Genomic DNA, 17,933 nt, shown 5'->3' on the forward strand with positions numbered 1-17,933 from the left:
CCTCATTAATTAGCATGCAGGTTAACAATTATGTGTAAACAGAATGCACAAGAACGGAGAAGTGCAAATGGACCCTAAAGATTAATGGAGGTTCCGTTTTTTTTTTTTGTTTCAACTTCTCTAAAGGAACATATCACTTTTTATAATGATCTAAAGGTCAAACTCTGCCCTACTCAAAGCTGGGGATTTGGGCTTATATAAAATCATATCACATAACATCAGTTGCTGGGAAAAATTCTGGATTTTGGCTGTCATTGACAATGACAAAATACGACCCTGCCACAGCCAAAAAAATGGGGCACCATTTAAATCTATTTTAAAATACACTACAGTAGTCCCATTCAATTAAAAGTTTTCTGTGTAAGTATAGTATTACTAAACGATCTCATCGCCACCTACTGAGAAAATACAGCACTGCAGCCTCGTACATTCTATAAGTAGTGTTTTTTCTTCTATAAGTTGGCTTAAACCCTGGTTCACATTGATGCTACTTTGAAATCGCGCTACTTCACTTGAAGTATCGCAATTTCAAAGTAGCAAGGTCATGCGACTTCAGGTGCTACTTGATAGACATCTGTGTGGCTTCATGCACAGATATCTATTGAAGTGGCAGCTGAAATCGCCAAAAGTAGTACAGAAACTACTTTTGCAAATTGGTCCGGCGCTGCAAAATCGGTGCCGCACTGATTGGAACAGTGCCATTGCCTCCAATAGGCTACGACTTGACATGTGATTTGATCTCTCAAATCGCAAGACAAATCGCTCCAATGTGAACGTTTAATTAAGATTGCATACAGAATACAGCACAGAATCACAGGCAGAGTTGTACCCATCATCATCTATTAAAATAAGATATACCTTCATTGTAGTAAATGGCTTGTTGGGTCGGTCCTGGACCATTGTAGTGGAATGAATAAATGCATGTAGTGGTGAAAATGATGTGATTAGTACAAATACCCTGACAAGCGGAGAGCCTGGTGATGGTTTGTGATGGTGAGATGATACATTTCTGTAATAAATAAATATGTAAAAAAAAAACTAATTAAGCACAAATCACTATTTTATATAAATTTATTTGAAAAAAATATTGATAATAATAGTTTGCAAATACAAGAGGGGAGGAGGGAATGGCACCAAGAAATCATATATTGTTGCTAGTTTATTTGACTGTATCCATCCATGCTTGTGAGGGCACAACTATATATTTTTATGTAATTACTCAATAAAATGAACCAGTTACACTATACGGTCGCTTGGCACCCCTCTCTGCCCCCCTCTTGTCTTTGCAGCTTCCATGTTCCCAGCCTGTATTGAGGAGGCAGCCTTGCTCCAATCCTTGTAGCAATTGATGTCTAGTTTAAGTATAACCTCTAGGAATAATGTTATTTACTACTTATCAATTGGTTACTTTGAATATTTTATACCAAAGGTTTTTTTTACCAGTTTTGATAAATTGGTTTTGAGATTTACAAAGTAATACTTCTACAGGTTGCTTGAGGCTTATGTTTACTTAGTTTGCTTGGGAGTATATGACAATTCGAGGTAGATTGAGTGCCACAGGCAATTTTTTTCCTCCCTTTTCTTCGATAATAACTTCCATATTAAATGCATGCTGCATTATTACACCAATAAGGTCTTGCTGGAAACTGCAGGCTATCTTTAAAAAAAAAAAAACATGTACACCTTGGCAGACATGATGTACTGCTGGGAGCAGTATTGATTCTTTTCCTCGATTCTACCAAAGTACAAATGCTTTAGGTATTAAGAAACCAATCGATATTAAGGAAATTATTGCCACTTTTACACTGTTTGTAAATATTTGATTTTTTTTTCTTGTCAACCTTATGAAGGACATATTCATTGTGATTATTTGCAATTGCCCATACTAGATCAATCTCCACAACACACCCACAATTGCTCCATATAGTATACTGTGATTGCATATAGGATCTATTGGTCATAAATCTAAACAATCGAATAAAAAGATCCTTTCATCAATCTGTATTTGTTTGCATATAATACACATCTAGAGATTGATCAATCAGAAGAAATGATTGTCAAAATTCAAAGTCCACCTACAGCTCTCTAAATTGATAAAGAGTTTTTTTTTTTGTGGTCGATGTGTCCCCATAGTGATTCTGTCAATGATGACAACATCACTAAAACTCAATTTTTCCTATGGCATCACTTGCTGTCACAATGAGGTAGAAAGTTTAATTGACATGGCCCTAAACCACTGACATGGCCCTAAAGTTGGCCATTACCATTCCGTTATTGTGCATGTTCAGACACACCAATTGTGCATGTGTAGGTCAATAGAAGAGTAAAGGGGAAGGACGAGCAGACTCCTTAAAATTAATCTCTGCTTTGTCCATATTTTCTGCAGCTATTTCATTTGCATTTTTCCTACTAGAGCATGCGCAGTGTACATTACAATCAAGACATTGGTATTTAAAGGAGAAGCTTTTTTGGCCATGCTTCTCATGTGGGACACAGAAATGCACTTAGTTCTGCACTCTTTGTCCCAGATTCAGCCAACAGCGGGCTAAAGCCAGCTGTTAGCCGATAGGTGATCCAGGCTCTGTAGGGATCAGCCCAGATGCCTGACTGCCAGCTGACTCAGCCTCTCATCACACTGCAAAGAGCCTGAGCCGGGTGCTCTTGCTCCTCCACAGCCCAGCATTCCAGTGAGTGCTGGAAGGGCAGAGTATAGAACTGGTGACTGACAATTCACCAGCTCTCTGCTCACTGAAGACTGAAAACTGAGCGATCAGCAGGCTTTGATCACTCAATTCTCAATATAGGGCCAGTGGGGGACAGATGCAGCATCGATCCATTGGTGCATTTAACTGGGTAAGTATAAAATATGGGAAACCCCGTGCCCAGGGGCGGACTGACCATTGGGCCACTCGGGCACTGCCCGAGGGCCTCATGCCACTAGGGGGCTCCTTCAGGGTTGCCAGCCTCAGTGAACCAGGGACAGTATGTAAAAATTTGTGGTTTTTTTTTACATCTGTCTCTGTAATGTCCCTTACCGACATCCTTTTGGTTTAAAAATCCTGAGATTATAGCTGCCCCACTTCTCCAGTACCTTCTCAGCCAATAAAAACATGTCTGTGTCATACTGTGTGATTGTATACTGTGTGTGTGTTTGTGTCTACTGTGTGGCCCCATAATCTCTGATTGCCTGGGGGCCCCATAATCTCCTATTGCCCGGGGGCCCCATGAGTTGTCAGTCTGCCCCTGCCCGTGCCACAAAAAATATAGATAAAAAAACTCAAAAATATTCTATTGCTGCTCCCCTGAAAAAAGAGAATACAATTTTACACTTCTCAATTCAAGATATAAGTAACATATAGGAGGCGCTAATTAACAACAAAAAAAAAGTATTAATCACCAACGTGAGCAGCAACCTTCTTATTAATGATCAATAATTTTTCTACTTATTACATAACATATGTGCAACTAGTTATAGTGCATTTACCATCATGAATAAAACACAACAAGAAACAAAACAAAAAAACACTCATGTGATATCACCCCAGTGACAGCGTTTGCTGCAATGGCTACATAAGAAAGTCCTTCAATTTAGTATCACCTTGGTGACAGCATTTGCTGCAGTGCCTACAATAAGAACGTCCTTCAATTTGAACTATATCAAAAAAGTTCTTCTATGAGCATGATATAATAGTCCACACATAACAATATATGTCAAATTTCTCGTGTAGAAAAATATGGCCTCAGCTACGTGATCCTTCACCACCGCTTTTATCATCCACACCAATTAAGTGATAGTATATGATTCAGCGTACCAGATTTTATTGACCACTTTACTGAAAAAGTAAGTCAATGATCGCTTCTGCAGGATTTTGCCTGCTCACATGCCTTTGACCTGTAGAGAGATTCAGCCTTCCTCCTCAAAGACAAGTACGGTAGGTGCGATATATAAAAAAACTGATGGAAAGCCTCCATAGCGTAATACAGTTTTATTTAAAAATTTTAAATAATGTACAGCCAAATGGCTCCTTACTTGAAAAAGTGCCGGCACTGGGGCTGCTGGCGTTAATCTTGAGCAATACCGAAGTTATTCACGCTATCCGCTATAGATGGCGTGCGTTCCACACACTTGCGTTGTTAGCCAGAACGACCAGATGTCCTGCGTGACCTTGCACTGCCTCCGACGTACGTTTCGTTTTGTAAAATCTTCAGAGGGGGTCACTCTTTGTACTGCATTTTATACTTGAATGGATCCGCCTCTCATTTTTGTTGCGCAGCCTCAGTGCCGTTCGAATTACACTTAATACTACGTTGTAAAAAGTATGAACGCAGTATTAAGTGTGACCAGGCATGCCCCCCTGAAGACGTTATTCTAAGGAAACATACGTTGGAGGCATATTTTTCTACACGAGAAATTTGACATATATTGTTATGTGTGGACTATTATATCACGCTCATAGAAGAACTTTTTTGATATAGTTCAAATTGAAGGACGTTCTTATTGTAGGCATTGCAGCAAATGCTGTCACCAAGGTGATACTAAATTGAAGAACTTTCTTATGTAGCCATTGCAGCAAACGCTGTCACCGGGGTGATATCACATGAAAGTGTTTTTTTTTTTTTGTTTCTTGTTGTGTTGTATTCATGATAGTAAATGCACTATAACTAGTTGCACATATGTTATGTAATAAGTAGCAAAATTGTTGATCATTAATAAGAAGGTTGCTGCTCACGTTGGTGATTAATAATTTTTTTTGTTGTTAATTAGCGCCCCCTATATGTTACTTATAACTGGGTAAGTATGTATATTTGCAAAACCGGACTTCTCTTTAAAGTGATTGTAAAGTCTTGTTTGTTTTTTTTAAAATAAGAAACATGTTATACTTACCTCCTCTGTGCAGTAGTTTTGCACAGGGCAACCTGGATCCTCCTCTTCTCGGATCCCTTGCTGGTGCCCCTGGCCCCTCCGTCCTGTTGTGTGCCCCCACAGCATGCAGCTTGCTATAGGGGCACCCGAGCTGCAGCTCCGTGTGTCCATTCAGACAAGGATCTGCTGTTTGGTCCCACCCCTTCTCTCCTGATTGGCTAACTGATTTTGATTGACAGCCATGGGAGTTAATGGCACCGCTGCTGTATCTTAGCCAATCAGGAGGGAAAGTCCCAGATGGCTGAAGAACTCGTGGACATGATGGACAGAGGTAGAGCTCAGGTAAGTATTAGGGGGTGCTGGGGAGGCTGCTACACACAGAAGACCTTTTATCTTAATATATAGAATGCAATACTATAAAAAAAAAATGTATGCCCTTACAACTGCCGCATACTTATGTCATCTCTCAACTAAATATTTAAGCCCTCAAATAGCTGGTGTCATAGCTTATCACATGTGCAGCACCATGGTGAATGCAGATCTAAATGCGACATAGGATAGCGACATATTTTGACTGCATAGGGATAGAAGGGTCTATATTCACTTTAAGTCTTGGTAGTCCTGGAGTGGGACTTACTGAAAAGAAACCCATGGTCCATTTTATAGGTTTGTATTTTGTTAAAGGGTAAGGTCACCTTTTCAGATCTAGCTTCAAATATCTTACCCACCTCCCCAGATTATGTTGCACATAGCAGATTCAATGCCCTGTGCTGTCAGTGTAGTACAGTGTACATTGCAATATACAGTATATATACAGCCCCAAGTATCCTGCATAATTCTTACAATGGCAAGCGCTCATTGGTCAGTGTGATGGATTTAGAAGAAGGCTTAGATGCACTTCTAATTGGTCAGTGTGGTCACGTGGCTGCACTGATCTAGGAGCACTTGCCATTGCGAGCAATATGATGGAAAATCACCATGATTATGTATTGTGGCGTATGGTTTAAGGCCCGCTACAATGACAGCACAGGGCATCACGGCCACTATGTGCAGCTGGGTACGGAGGGATGCCCAGGATATTTGGAGTTAGTTTATCTTCACATTTTTCATGAAAAAATGAACTTACCCTTTAAATTGTTTGATTTCTTTCTAACTATTACTTGCCTCAGGTGAACAGTAAGAGATTCAATGACCCATTTACCATTTCACTGGGCACAAGTACATTGTAGAAAAGTCTCTTTCCAAGCAGCAGGCTAATGTTATTAAAGGGTAACAATACAAGTAGTTATAAGAATTAGAAAATCAAACACATAATTGTGCTTACAATTTATTGAAAGTGTTGTACTTTATGATAAGTCTGGTACTGATAATAATCATGGATCTTTTTTGTTTTACTGCAAAATATTTGTAGATTATTCTCTAGACTAGAGGGAGCTTTTCATGGGTCAGCGATTTCAGCATCCTGCTTAACAAGCACTGACATAGGATATCATTTGCATTGTAATAAAGAGCAGTAAAGAACAAAAACTATGTAGCATTGAAAAGCAGGAAACATAGCCAATTTATGTTATTAGCTAATAAGCAAATATAATTGTCCCTTGTATATCACGAATTATACTTAGACTATTCAAAAACATGTTGTACACCTTTAATTAAATCAAGCATATTCTCTTTAATCTCACGGTTTTTCTAAATGTTTATTTCCACTAAAGCCCAACTTAACCACTTAAGGACTGAGCATTTTTTTAGATGTGTTGTTTACAAGTTAAAAACAATTTTTTTTTGCTAGAAAATTACGTAGAACTCCCAAAAATTATACATTTTTCTTCTAACACCCTAGAGAATAAAATAGCGGTCATTGTAATACTTTCTGTCACATCATATTTGCACACTTTTTTTGGAAAAAATACATTTTTGAATCAAAAAATAAGACAATAGTAAAGTTAACCCAATTTTTTTTTATATTGTGAAAGATAATGTTACGCTGAGTAAACTGATACCCAACATGTCACGCCCGCACGTGGAATAGCAACAAAGTTTTACCCTTAAAAATCTCCATAGGCGACGTTTAAAAAATTCTAGGTTGCATGTTTTGAGTTACAGAGGAGGTCTATGGCTAGAATTATTGCTCTCACATTACCGGTCTCGGTGATACCTCACATGTGTGGTTTGAACACCGTTTTCATATGAGAGCGCTACTCACATATGTGTTTACTTCTGCACGCAAGCTCGGCGGGGCGGGACACATTTAAAAAAAAAAAATGTTCTTATTTATTTTTACACAATTAAAAAAAAAAAAATTGTGTCACTTTTATTCCTATTACAAGGAATGTAAACATCCCTTGTAATAGAAAAAAAGCATGACAGGACCTCTTAAATATGAGATCTGGGGTCAAAAAGATCTCAGATCTCATATTTATACTAAAATGCAAAAAGAATTGTCATTTAAAAATAGAATAAATAAAAAAATGGCCCGTTAAGAGCTATTGTCGGAAGTGACGTTTTGATATCGCTTCTGCCCTGCAATGTCAATGTCTCCATGCCCAGCATGTGAAAGGATCCGATTACCTCCCCCGCTGCCGGAGGGCACTGGAGAGCGGCGGGAGGGAGGGCATCTCCTGCTGCCCATAAAAGGGATCTTGCATTGAATCCGCTGCAGAGACCACTTTTTTCTTGAAGCGGACCACCAGCCGAACAAGAGGATACTGGGGTTATGCCAGCTGACCTTCAAAGTCAGGACATACTGTGTGTCGGCATGTGGCGGTTCGAAAGTGGTTAAAAAAGATATGCAGTTATGTAGACTTAACTACCTACCTTATTCTTTTCAACAGCCGTGAAGGAACTGCAAATACAGGTGACCAGCTCAGTAGCCATCACAGTTCTAATTAAACCCAATGCACAATAATATAAAGGAGCTGTTTAAACATATCTTCTGTGAGAAGATGTGCTGAGGGGTATGGCTGCTACTCAGCTCTGTCAGATCAGAGCACTGCAGTGTGAAATCTGGAAGCAACATTTTCACTGAGAAAAAAAAGAAATGTAAGGGCTTGCGGTTGGGGGATGGTAAAATCCTGTAGTTTTGTTGTGGTTTTACCACCCCGTAACCCCTCCTCTGTTGCTGCTGAATCAGTGCCCAGGGGTTAACACATGCCGCGGCAGGAATTATACTTCCTCGACAGCTGGTACTGCCTGCCAAGTGTGATCCATTCAAGGGAATGGTGCCACCCTGCAAATGTACACAAAACACAGTTGCAGGGTGGTTGTCTGGTAAGTAGGGGGTTAAAACAGGCAGTGATGCCTCCTCGCTGCCTGTCTATTGCTATCTGAAGAGCGATCCAAACACGGATCATACATTAGACAGCAAAGCCTAAATGAGGCCTTCTAACTTCTAGCAATACTCAGTAACAACCGATAACATTAAAGGAGAAGTCCAGCCAGAGCTTTATAGGCTGGGCTTCTCCTATGGCTCACAGGAGTGCAATTTGTTTTGCACTCCTGTGACTCATTTTTAGTGGAGAGCTGTCTGAAGTCCGCTTTCTGCTGACGTCACTGCCATCAGTTGAGGCACCGCATCATCCTGACTTCAGAAGTCAGGATCTGCCAGTTGCCTTGACTGATGGCAGTCTCAGCGAGCTGCTGAGCCAACTGCTCCCCGCCCCTCCACAGCCCTCCAATGGAGGAACAGTGCAGGAGAGATGTTGACTGACAGTCAGCAGCTCTCCGCTTGGGGAGAAGTGAGAACTGAGCCATCGGCGATGTTCGGCGGCTCGGTTCTCAGTGCAAAGACGTCAGGGGACAGCTACAGCATCAGTCTGATGCTGCATCCACCTAGGTAAGTATGATTCTCAAAAAAACAAACAAACCCATACTTCTATTTTAAGGCTTCATGTACACGGGACATTTTAAAACCTCTCCTGAACGATGGAACTTGACACCTAGTAACTGCCGTTTAAAAACGTCCCTTGTGCCGTGTTTACATGCCACATTTAGCCACGTTTTTATTTAGAAGCATTTTTTTTACATTGTAAATGGTCAGAGATGTATCTCCATTGGTGTGAGTTACCGCGTTTACAAGCTGTTACAGGCGTTTGGCGTTTCAATTGCCTCTGAACATCCGTCCTGAATGCATTTTTTTTTGCTTTCCAAAAAATGCCTCTAAACTCAACTGCCTGGAAATGACTATAAACGACCATGCGTACATGTTCTGATAAGATAACAGAGGAGAGTTCTGGGGCAACAGATAAAAATGCCCAACTGCTCCTAAACGTCAGTTTACCGGCAGCAGTGTACATGAGGCCTTAGGGATAAATGACTATAGACAGAGAAAAAAAAATGGAAGTCCTTTATTTGGATTTACATTCAATCATCCTTTACTGTTTTTGAATTAATCCAATGCTAGAAAGCAACCAAGTTTTAATTTATTATGTCATCAGAAATTCTATGTAATTTACCATTGTGCCAGTATTTAATGCATCTATTTTTAATATTTTTTTAAACATCTTAAAAATATCTGTGGGCAGTAGCCATATTTCAACCATGAAATTTAATTATAATGTCAATGTTGCTATTGAATAAATCTGGACAGAGGAACAAAAAATTTGATTCTCAATGTACATTTGTTTTTAATTGTTATATCATTTTTTTTAAATACATATTTGTAACATGTAAAAATAAAAATAAAAACAATGTAAAAAAAAAAAAGACACATTTATTATGCTCCATAGTTACAACACACATTGAAAAGTTTTTACATTTTGGGAAAGCGGTGGTTTGTGGCATGCAATTAAACTAGAGAGCTTTCTTTAAATGAAGTTAAGCATTCAGGAAAATCGTTACTTGTACTTACAAAAGTGCTTGCAGTAAGGGATTTATGTTCCATGCTTTTAAATCCTGATTCCTTTTACCAAGGTTTGGCAGAAAATAATTTGAAAATTTCTTCCAGGCCTGTGATTCTCCAGATTGCATTGAACACAGTGAACCTTTTTCCAGTTCTATAAAAACATATTAAAAAAATAAAATAACACATCAATTGTTTTTAAAAACTGAAAACACTGCGCAAAACTGTCATGGTTTGCAAGATTTGAAAAATAAATCTGCTGCTTAAATTCAGGCACCACAGGGTTCTTGGAAGAACATTTGTTATGCTTTTGAATACTTTGACAAACAGTTCTTGGGATAGACAGCGACTGTACCAGCAGGTAAAATCACTACAATTTCTTCCCAGATAAGCTGGCGGTGGAGGCATCTGCAATGTCCCCCTCACTCACTTGTTCATGGGTACAAATGCCTGATCTCTATATTGACTTTAAAGTGTTTCTATACCCCAATTTAAAAAACGTCAGCCCTTACTGTATTGGTCAGTCTGCTTTCCTTCTTAGTTTGTTGTTTCCCACAATTTCTTCTCCTATATTGATCCCTTCCTATCGTTTAAGGTGTCTCCGGCCTTGTACAGGGACCAATGGATGGCACCCACCACCTATTTCCACTCTGCACCCCCCACCTCCTTCTCATGCAAAGGGTGTACACTCCGCTATCTGGAATTTCCAGGAAGCAGTAGCTGGAAGTGGATAGAGGGAACAGCAGGTAAGTATTTGGTCACACTCACACTATGGCATGGAGAGGCACTGCGGTATGTTTTAAACTTAAAGTGGTTGTATAGTCAATTTTTGGACTTTAACCTACAGGAAAGCCTATAATAAGGCTTACCTGTAGGTAAAAAAAAATATTCCCCTTGCAATGCGCCGCTACCTGCAGCGGCGCATGCACACAGGGGATTCTCGGCTGAAATTCCAGCAGACGCCGGACCCTACTGGAAAGAAATCTCCCACGCGCATGTGCGGGAATGATGATATCGCGGCTCCGGCCACTCACAGCGCCGGAGCCGCGATACCCGGAAGAAATGCAGAGGGAACATGTCAGCTCCCTCGGAGTGGATCGGGCCAGATGTCGGGGCCTCGTTCAAAGGTAAGTATTCAATAATGAGCTAGTATGGGGTGCATACTAGCTCATTATGCCTTTTCCTTTGCAGGTGAGTAAAAAAACAAAAAAAACTTCAGCGGGTATACAACCGTTTTAAAGTGGAACTAAACCCTCCTATCTTTTTCAGCCAAGGAAGCTGCCATCTTAAAGTGGGAGTAAACTCCCTTGTATGATTTTTACCTATAGGTACTGTAAGCCTATAATAAGACTTACCTATAGGTACGGTAAATATCTCCTAAACATGCACTGTAGAAGATATTTACTTTAGATGCAGCTGGTGATGTTACCGACACATGTGCTCTGCAGGAACAGAATATCGGTGCTGTTCCTTCAGAGCTGTGCCGTAAACAGCATGTGCGCAGGAGTGACATCATTCATATCTCCAAGAAGGAAGACTGGGTGAAGGTGGAAGTGCCTTCAGCAGTGGTAAGTCTGTCATAACATGCTAGTATTGGAAGCATACTAGCACATTATGACTTAAACTGCCCAGGTCCCAATTTTTTTTTTTTTTTTTTTTTTAGGCGGTTTGCTACAGCTTTAACCTATATCTGATCTGCAGTTTCCATGGTGCTGCAGATGTGATCAGTTATGACACCAGCAGCACCAACAATTTGGCTGAGAGCAGTGGCGGAACTACCAGGGTCGCACGAGTAGCACGTGCGACTGGGCCCTGTCATTCCATCACTGTGGGGCAGGGCCCAGGACCCAGCATCTCCCCCCTGCACGTCCGGTTGTCACTTCACTATGCAGTGAAGGGGTGGGAGAGGGCAATTGGCAGCTCTGTGGTTCCTGCAAGCCGCGAGATCTCCCTTCGGCAATCAGTTCACTTTCCTCTCTATACAGTGCAGAGGGAAGGGGGCTCCATAGTTGCCAACTGTCCCAATCTGTGGAGATCACAAAGTCCTCCCCAGCAGCAGATCAGGCGGCTTTCGGGTACACCTCCACCCTTAACTAAAATAGATGGAACCTCAGCAACTACCCTGCCAGACAGTTTACCACTTTGTTGTGAGTGATCAAGATTACAGATTTAATTGATTATTATTGTCACTGGGACATTAGGCTGCCAATGGAGATATTCCTAATATGTATGAAAATGTAAAAAATGCTAAAGTCACCATATATACTGTGACAGTGTGACAGATTTTTTATTTATTTATTGTTATTGTGAACATGGATATTTTTGGGGGTTTATTGTTATAGTTTATAATAAGCTACAATAACAAATCCAAATACATATCTGCATGTTTGCATTACCATGAAAGTAATCTAAAAGTACAGTCACAGTATATATGGTCACTTTAGCAATTTTTCACATCATCATGCATAGTATGATAATATCTCAAATAGCATCCTAATGTCCTAGTGACAATAATAATAGATACATGCAGTATCATTGCTAGCCTTGAGCACTCATAGAATGTACTCCAAATCTCTCATGGGGTGTCCTGGGTCCCTACAGCAGCATCTACCCCCCCCCCCCCATTCACCACAAAACAGTAAATTTTAGGGCTCTTGCACACGGAATGGTCTCCGCTTTGCTCAGCGGGGATCAATACGCTGATCCCAACTGAGCCGACAGATGACAGATCCGTCTCCGTTCACTTTGCAGAGACAGACCTGTCAGAGTCTCGCTCTCCTCTATGGGGAGATCCAATGAAAACGGACCACCTGTCCATTTTCATCCAATCCCATCCGATCCTGACATATCTGCTGACATCCGCTGCTATCCAATCCAATCCTGTCTGTGAAATCCAGACAGATGGAGACCAGGCCCGGACTGGCCATAGGGCAGACCGGGCATTTGCCCGGTGGGCCAGAACTGCGTGGGCTGGGGCCGCCCGCTCTGTGGCCTGTTGATGTCCAGGCCGCACAGCGGGAGGTAAGCGGCGGCCTGGGCGGGGTTAACACAGGCCTGCGGCCGCCTCTCACCTACCGCTATGAGGTGACCGTGCATGTGTCTTCTCCGGCGCATGGGCTGAGCCTGTGTATCTCTCACACACAGCTCAGCCTCCGCTCTCCACTCGAATAGCTCCTCCTCTTTCTGCCCCTCTAGTTCTTTGTCTGCCACGCCCACACACTCGGGGAGATGTGGAGGAAGCAGACAGTCTGTGCCTGAGCCTGCATTCCTGGGGTGAGTAAGATCACCCTCTATCCTGCCTCCCAGTGTGAATTCTGTAGTAATTTAATACCCCCCAAGGCATCTTATATAAAGAATGTGTGTATTTCTAATGTTGCCATTTGTGCCACATGAAAAAACTGCTCTCTGCTGAGAATTTTTTTTTTTGTTAGCTTTCCATTGGTACATGCTGCTTCATTTCAGTGCCCAGCTACCCATGTCTTTTTTTCGACAACATCTTAAAACAGGCCAGAAAGAAAACAGGTATTTTCTCTTCCTATAGACTTCACTGGGGTTTGACACTAAGCTTTGGGTTTTGCTGACTTCCCACTGAGTTCACTTAAACCTGGCTAAAAGTGAACCCTGACAGGTTTGCTTATCTCTAGTGCTCACAATAATCGTTCAGTGGTTAGAGAATGAGAAATGTCTCCCAACATGTTAGATTGGGGTCTTCTTAATATCACATTCTGATATTAATGGCATTAATAAATGATTTCTGTGGGGCACTGTCACAAAAAGAATTAGATGCTTACAGCAGTTATAGAGAGTTAGCCTGGAACATGGCTAATAAGGGGTTAATTTGGGAGGGCAGGTACTCCCCCCTAAACCAGCCTATTAAAGACAGGAGGACTCACAAATAGGAGAGAGGCTTTCAGTAGCTGCTGGGAAGTCATGGGGTAATGCTGAAAGTTGGCTTATTGTGGGCAAAAATTTCAGAGGCATTCTCTAGGAACTTATTGGCTGTTTTGTATTATTGCTTGATTGCGGAGTGTCATACTACATTAACGACGCCCCCATTTCAGCTTGCATATGGCACAACTGTCAGTTTGGAACATGAATCAGATCGCATAGGTGTGAACACCCATGCAATCCGATTCTGATGCAGACCAAAAAAAGTGTCCTATTCTTGTTTGGTCTGAATGCATTTCGATATCAGCCATATTATCTGTATGACTGAAATCGCATTGCACGTGATTTGCACTGCAATGCAAATCACATGCGATATCGCATAGCACACTAGTGTGAACCTGCCCTAAATCAGGGTCCTCAGAACACCACTTTACATAAGATCCCCCTTAAGGCACGGTTCACACTAGTGCACTGTGCAATATCACATGCAATGTGCATGCAATGCGATTTCAGCCATACAAATAGTATGGCTGAAATCGCACTGCATTCAGACCAAACACGCTCAGGACACTTTTTTTGGTCCACACCAGAATCAGATCACATGTGTGTTCACATCCATGCGATCCGATTCATGTCTGAACTGTCAGTTCGCAGTGCAATAGGCGAGCTGAAATGGGAGCGTCGTTAATGTAGTATGACACTCTCCAGCAGTTCGCATATGGCAGTGTGAACTGGCGTGCAAGCTGGGTGCGATGCGGGAACCCGCAGTGGATTCACAGGGTTCTCGGATTGCAGAAATGTGAACCCAGTCTAAATAAGGGTTCCCCTTTACATTGGAGTCCACAGAGCTCCACCTTACTGTAAGTGGAAATTCTGCAGACTCTAAGGGGGATCTGTACGGACTCTGATGTAAGGGGACTCTGTTAGAGGGGTCTGTGTGGACTCTGATGTAAGGTGGCTCTCTGCAGACTCTGATGTAAAGGGGCTTTGATATAAGGGGGGTCTGTGCAGACTCTGATATAAGGGGCTCTGATATAAGGGAGGGGGGGGGTATGTGCGGACTTTGATATAAGGGGGCTCTGATATAAGGGGAGGTCTGTGCGTACTCTGATATAAGGTGGCTCTGATATAAGGGTGGAGGTCTGTGCGGACTCTGAAAAAAAGGGGGGTCTGTGCGGGCTCTGATGTAAGGGGGCTCTAAAGTAAGGGTGGGTCTGTGTGGACTCTGATGTAAGGGGCTCTGATGTAAGGGGGGGTCTGTGCGGACTCTGATGTAAGGGGCTCTGATGTAAGGGGAGGTCTGTGCGGACTCTGATGTAAGGGGCTCTGAAGTAAGGGGGGAGTCTGTGTGGACTCTGATGTAAGGGGCTCTGAAGTAAGGGGGGTCTGTGCAGACTCTGATGTAAGGGGCTCTGATGTAAGGGGGCAGGAGAAGCTGGAGAACTGCAAAGGGAGCAGAGAAAAAGGGGGCACTGTGATTATAGAGAAAAGGGGGGGGTAATTGCAGGGGCACTGTAATATAAAGGGGCCTACCTGTAAAGGGGCATTGTAATTATTACAGTGCCACTTTACAGTGCTGTCCCCATTATATCAGTGTTCCCTGTCTACCGAAATCAACCATCAACCCCCCCACCCCCGGTTCCTAGAAAAATTGGCTGCTCAGTCTTATATGCCCGGGCCTATTTTTTGTCCCAGTCCAGGTCTGATGGAGACTCTATTTTCCATCTGTCTGGATTTCATGGACAGGATTTGATCGGATAGCAGCGGATATGTCACTGTTGACATCCACTGCTCCATAGAAGTAAATGAAGCACCCGATCAGGTCCATCTGAAAAACTGATAGGTGGACCTGATCGAACAGCCCATGTGAAAGGGGCCTTAGAGACAAAGAAAGCTTCCCCAACACATAAATATGTTAATGGGACAGTTCTTTTTTTTTCACATTAAAAATTCAATGGACCTAGAAATAGAACATGTTTCAAATCTGTCCGACGGACTCAATTCTTATCGGGAAAACCGTTCGTCTGTATGCTGGTCCAACGGACCAAATACGACGCAAGGGAAGTTATTGGCTACTGGCTATTGAACTTCCATTTTTAGTCCCGACTTATGTCATCAGATTCAAAACAAACAGACTTTCGTGAAGACTGTTCATGTGTGGGCAAGTCCGTTAGTTCAGAAGTCCATCGGAAATCCGCCGAAAGTCCGTCAGGAAGACCGTCTGACCTTTTCTGCCTGAAAGTCCAGTCGTGTGTACGTGGCATAACAGATTTTCAGGAGGGAATTCTAGTCTTGGGAGGAGATCTAAATTTTAATTTGGACATGGCCATGGGCACTTCAACGGGAAACCTACACATCTCATAAGGCCGTTTAAACAGGTTAAAGTGGACATTTCCAATTACCCTACTATACGTATTATGGGTAGCAGAATAACATGTGTAATCTTTATCCCAAGGGTGTAAGTCCCACCAAATATCTATTAATTGGAAAGAATGAAATGTCCATTCGACTTGGCCAAACACGAATGGACTAAGTCCGTTCGAATTCGGTTCAGTTTGAACGTGATGACGTAAGACGGGACTAAAAATGGAAGTTCAATAGCCAGTAGCCAATAACTTCCCTTGTGTTGTATTTGGTCCGTCGGACCAGCACACAGACTAACGGTTTTCCCAATAAGAATTGAGTTTGTCAGACGGATTTGAAACATGTTCTATTTCTAGGTCCGTCTGATTTTTAGAGTGAAAAAGATCGGATTAGCCCACACACGATCAGATTGTCCGACGGATTGCTTCCGTTGGATCCTAGTCTGCCGGAAAGCCTGGTCGTGTGTACGCGGCATTAGACAGGGAACCGTGGTCCGAGATAGGGGTACAAAAGTGGTCAGACCATTTTACGTTATTCTTCTCGGTGAAGGTTCCTAACACTATTAAACCTAAATTTTCATGGAGATTAAATGAGAATCTATTAAATGACTCTCTGACAGCGGGGACTTTAGTGGAAACAATTTCAGCATTCCTCAATGAAACATAAAGATTATACAACAGCTTCACCCATAAAGTGGGAGGCTTTAAAGTGTGTGCTGAGGGGAATATTAATCTCACAGGGTACAAGATTGAAGAGAGAAAGGGCTTCCACAATGGCTACCCTGTTGGAAGAGATTCATGTACTTGAATTAAAGCATAAATAAAATTTAGAGGCCACTACCTTTCAATCTCTCCAACAAAAGAGATCCGAATTGTATTCGTTACTTGATCAGGCCTTGGTGAAATATAAGCAATGCATGCAACACGCTCTTTACAAGTATAGTAAAGCTCTCACACATTCAATTTCTCAAAAACAGTCCAGATGTTATATTCTTAAGGTATGCTGTCCTCAACAGGGCCTTGTATGTGCTACAGAACAAATAGCTTCTACTTTTCATGATTACTATTCTTCGTTATAAAACTTAAAGGATCCTAGTGTGCCATTACCAGATAGATTTAGTTATTCACAACTTTGTGACTATATTAAGAACACTGGCCTACCAAGTGTGTCGGAGGAGAAGGCAAAGTGTCTTTTGACTCCTTTCACATTGGTAGAAGTCAATCAGGTAATAAAATCTTTGAAATCAGGTAAAAGTCCGGGGTCTGATGGATTCCCAGGTATATTTTATAAACAATTTGGATATATTCTTAACCCAGTACTGTGTAATTTATATAATGAAATCAAATCAGACTGTCTGTTTACTAAACAGACACTGGAGGCACATATCACGCTTATCGCAAATCCAAAAAAAGATCCCTCCCAGTGTTCTAGCTGTAGGCCCATTTCATTGATAAATGCGGACCTAAAATGCTATGCTAAATTGTTGGCTACACGTTTACTGGCTACGCAGTTATCTGCCTACAAGGAACACATGACAGCACAAAATAGTCATTATGAAAGAATAGGTAAAAATACCTAATTATATGGTTTTGGTTCTTTTCTTAGCCTTTATGAATTGTTATAGAGGAAAATTTGCAGCTATGTAGTAACAATTATAATACAATAGGTATATGTGAATACGCTATCTACATGCTGAGAGTGGAACTTGTGTAAATACAAAAATGTGATTAATCAACAGTTAAACTGATTATAGGTTTATTTCCACTTTTTAAGTCTCGTGATCCAACAGCTCCTTCTCCTCTGTGTAGGGGAACGCTCGACAGCAGATATTCTTTCCCAGAACTGTAACATCATCCATAGGTTCCCGTGGGCCCATTTGTTTTCAGTGCTCTCCAACATAAGGAAGCGGGAGCTGCCGGATCACGACTGGACCAGATTCATAAAGGATAAGTACACAGATGTTTTTCATACAGGCTATGC

The 17,933-nt window shown here is 41.7% G+C and overlaps 1 protein-coding gene across 1 annotated transcript in view; it reads right to left on the reverse strand.

Moving 5' to 3' along the window:
- The window catches only part of CPED1 (cadherin like and PC-esterase domain containing 1), a 396,971-nt gene that overhangs the window by 266,171 nt on the left and 112,867 nt on the right, over positions 1-17,933 (reverse strand). The window contains exons 5-6 of the mRNA XM_077473332.1: positions 9,711-9,855; positions 859-1,009 (exon numbers count right to left, since the gene is read on the reverse strand). Of these exons, the coding sequence (XP_077329458.1) occupies positions 859-1,009; positions 9,711-9,855 (296 nt within the window). The remainder of the gene's footprint in view (positions 1-858; positions 1,010-9,710; positions 9,856-17,933) is intronic.

The sequence above is a fragment of the Lithobates pipiens genome, unplaced genomic scaffold (assembly GCF_037356315.1).
Source record: "Lithobates pipiens isolate NorthernLeopardFrog02 unplaced genomic scaffold, aLitPip1_a1.2 Scaffold_8, whole genome shotgun sequence".
In the NCBI taxonomy this organism is placed as follows: domain Eukaryota; kingdom Metazoa; phylum Chordata; class Amphibia; order Anura; family Ranidae; genus Lithobates; species Lithobates pipiens.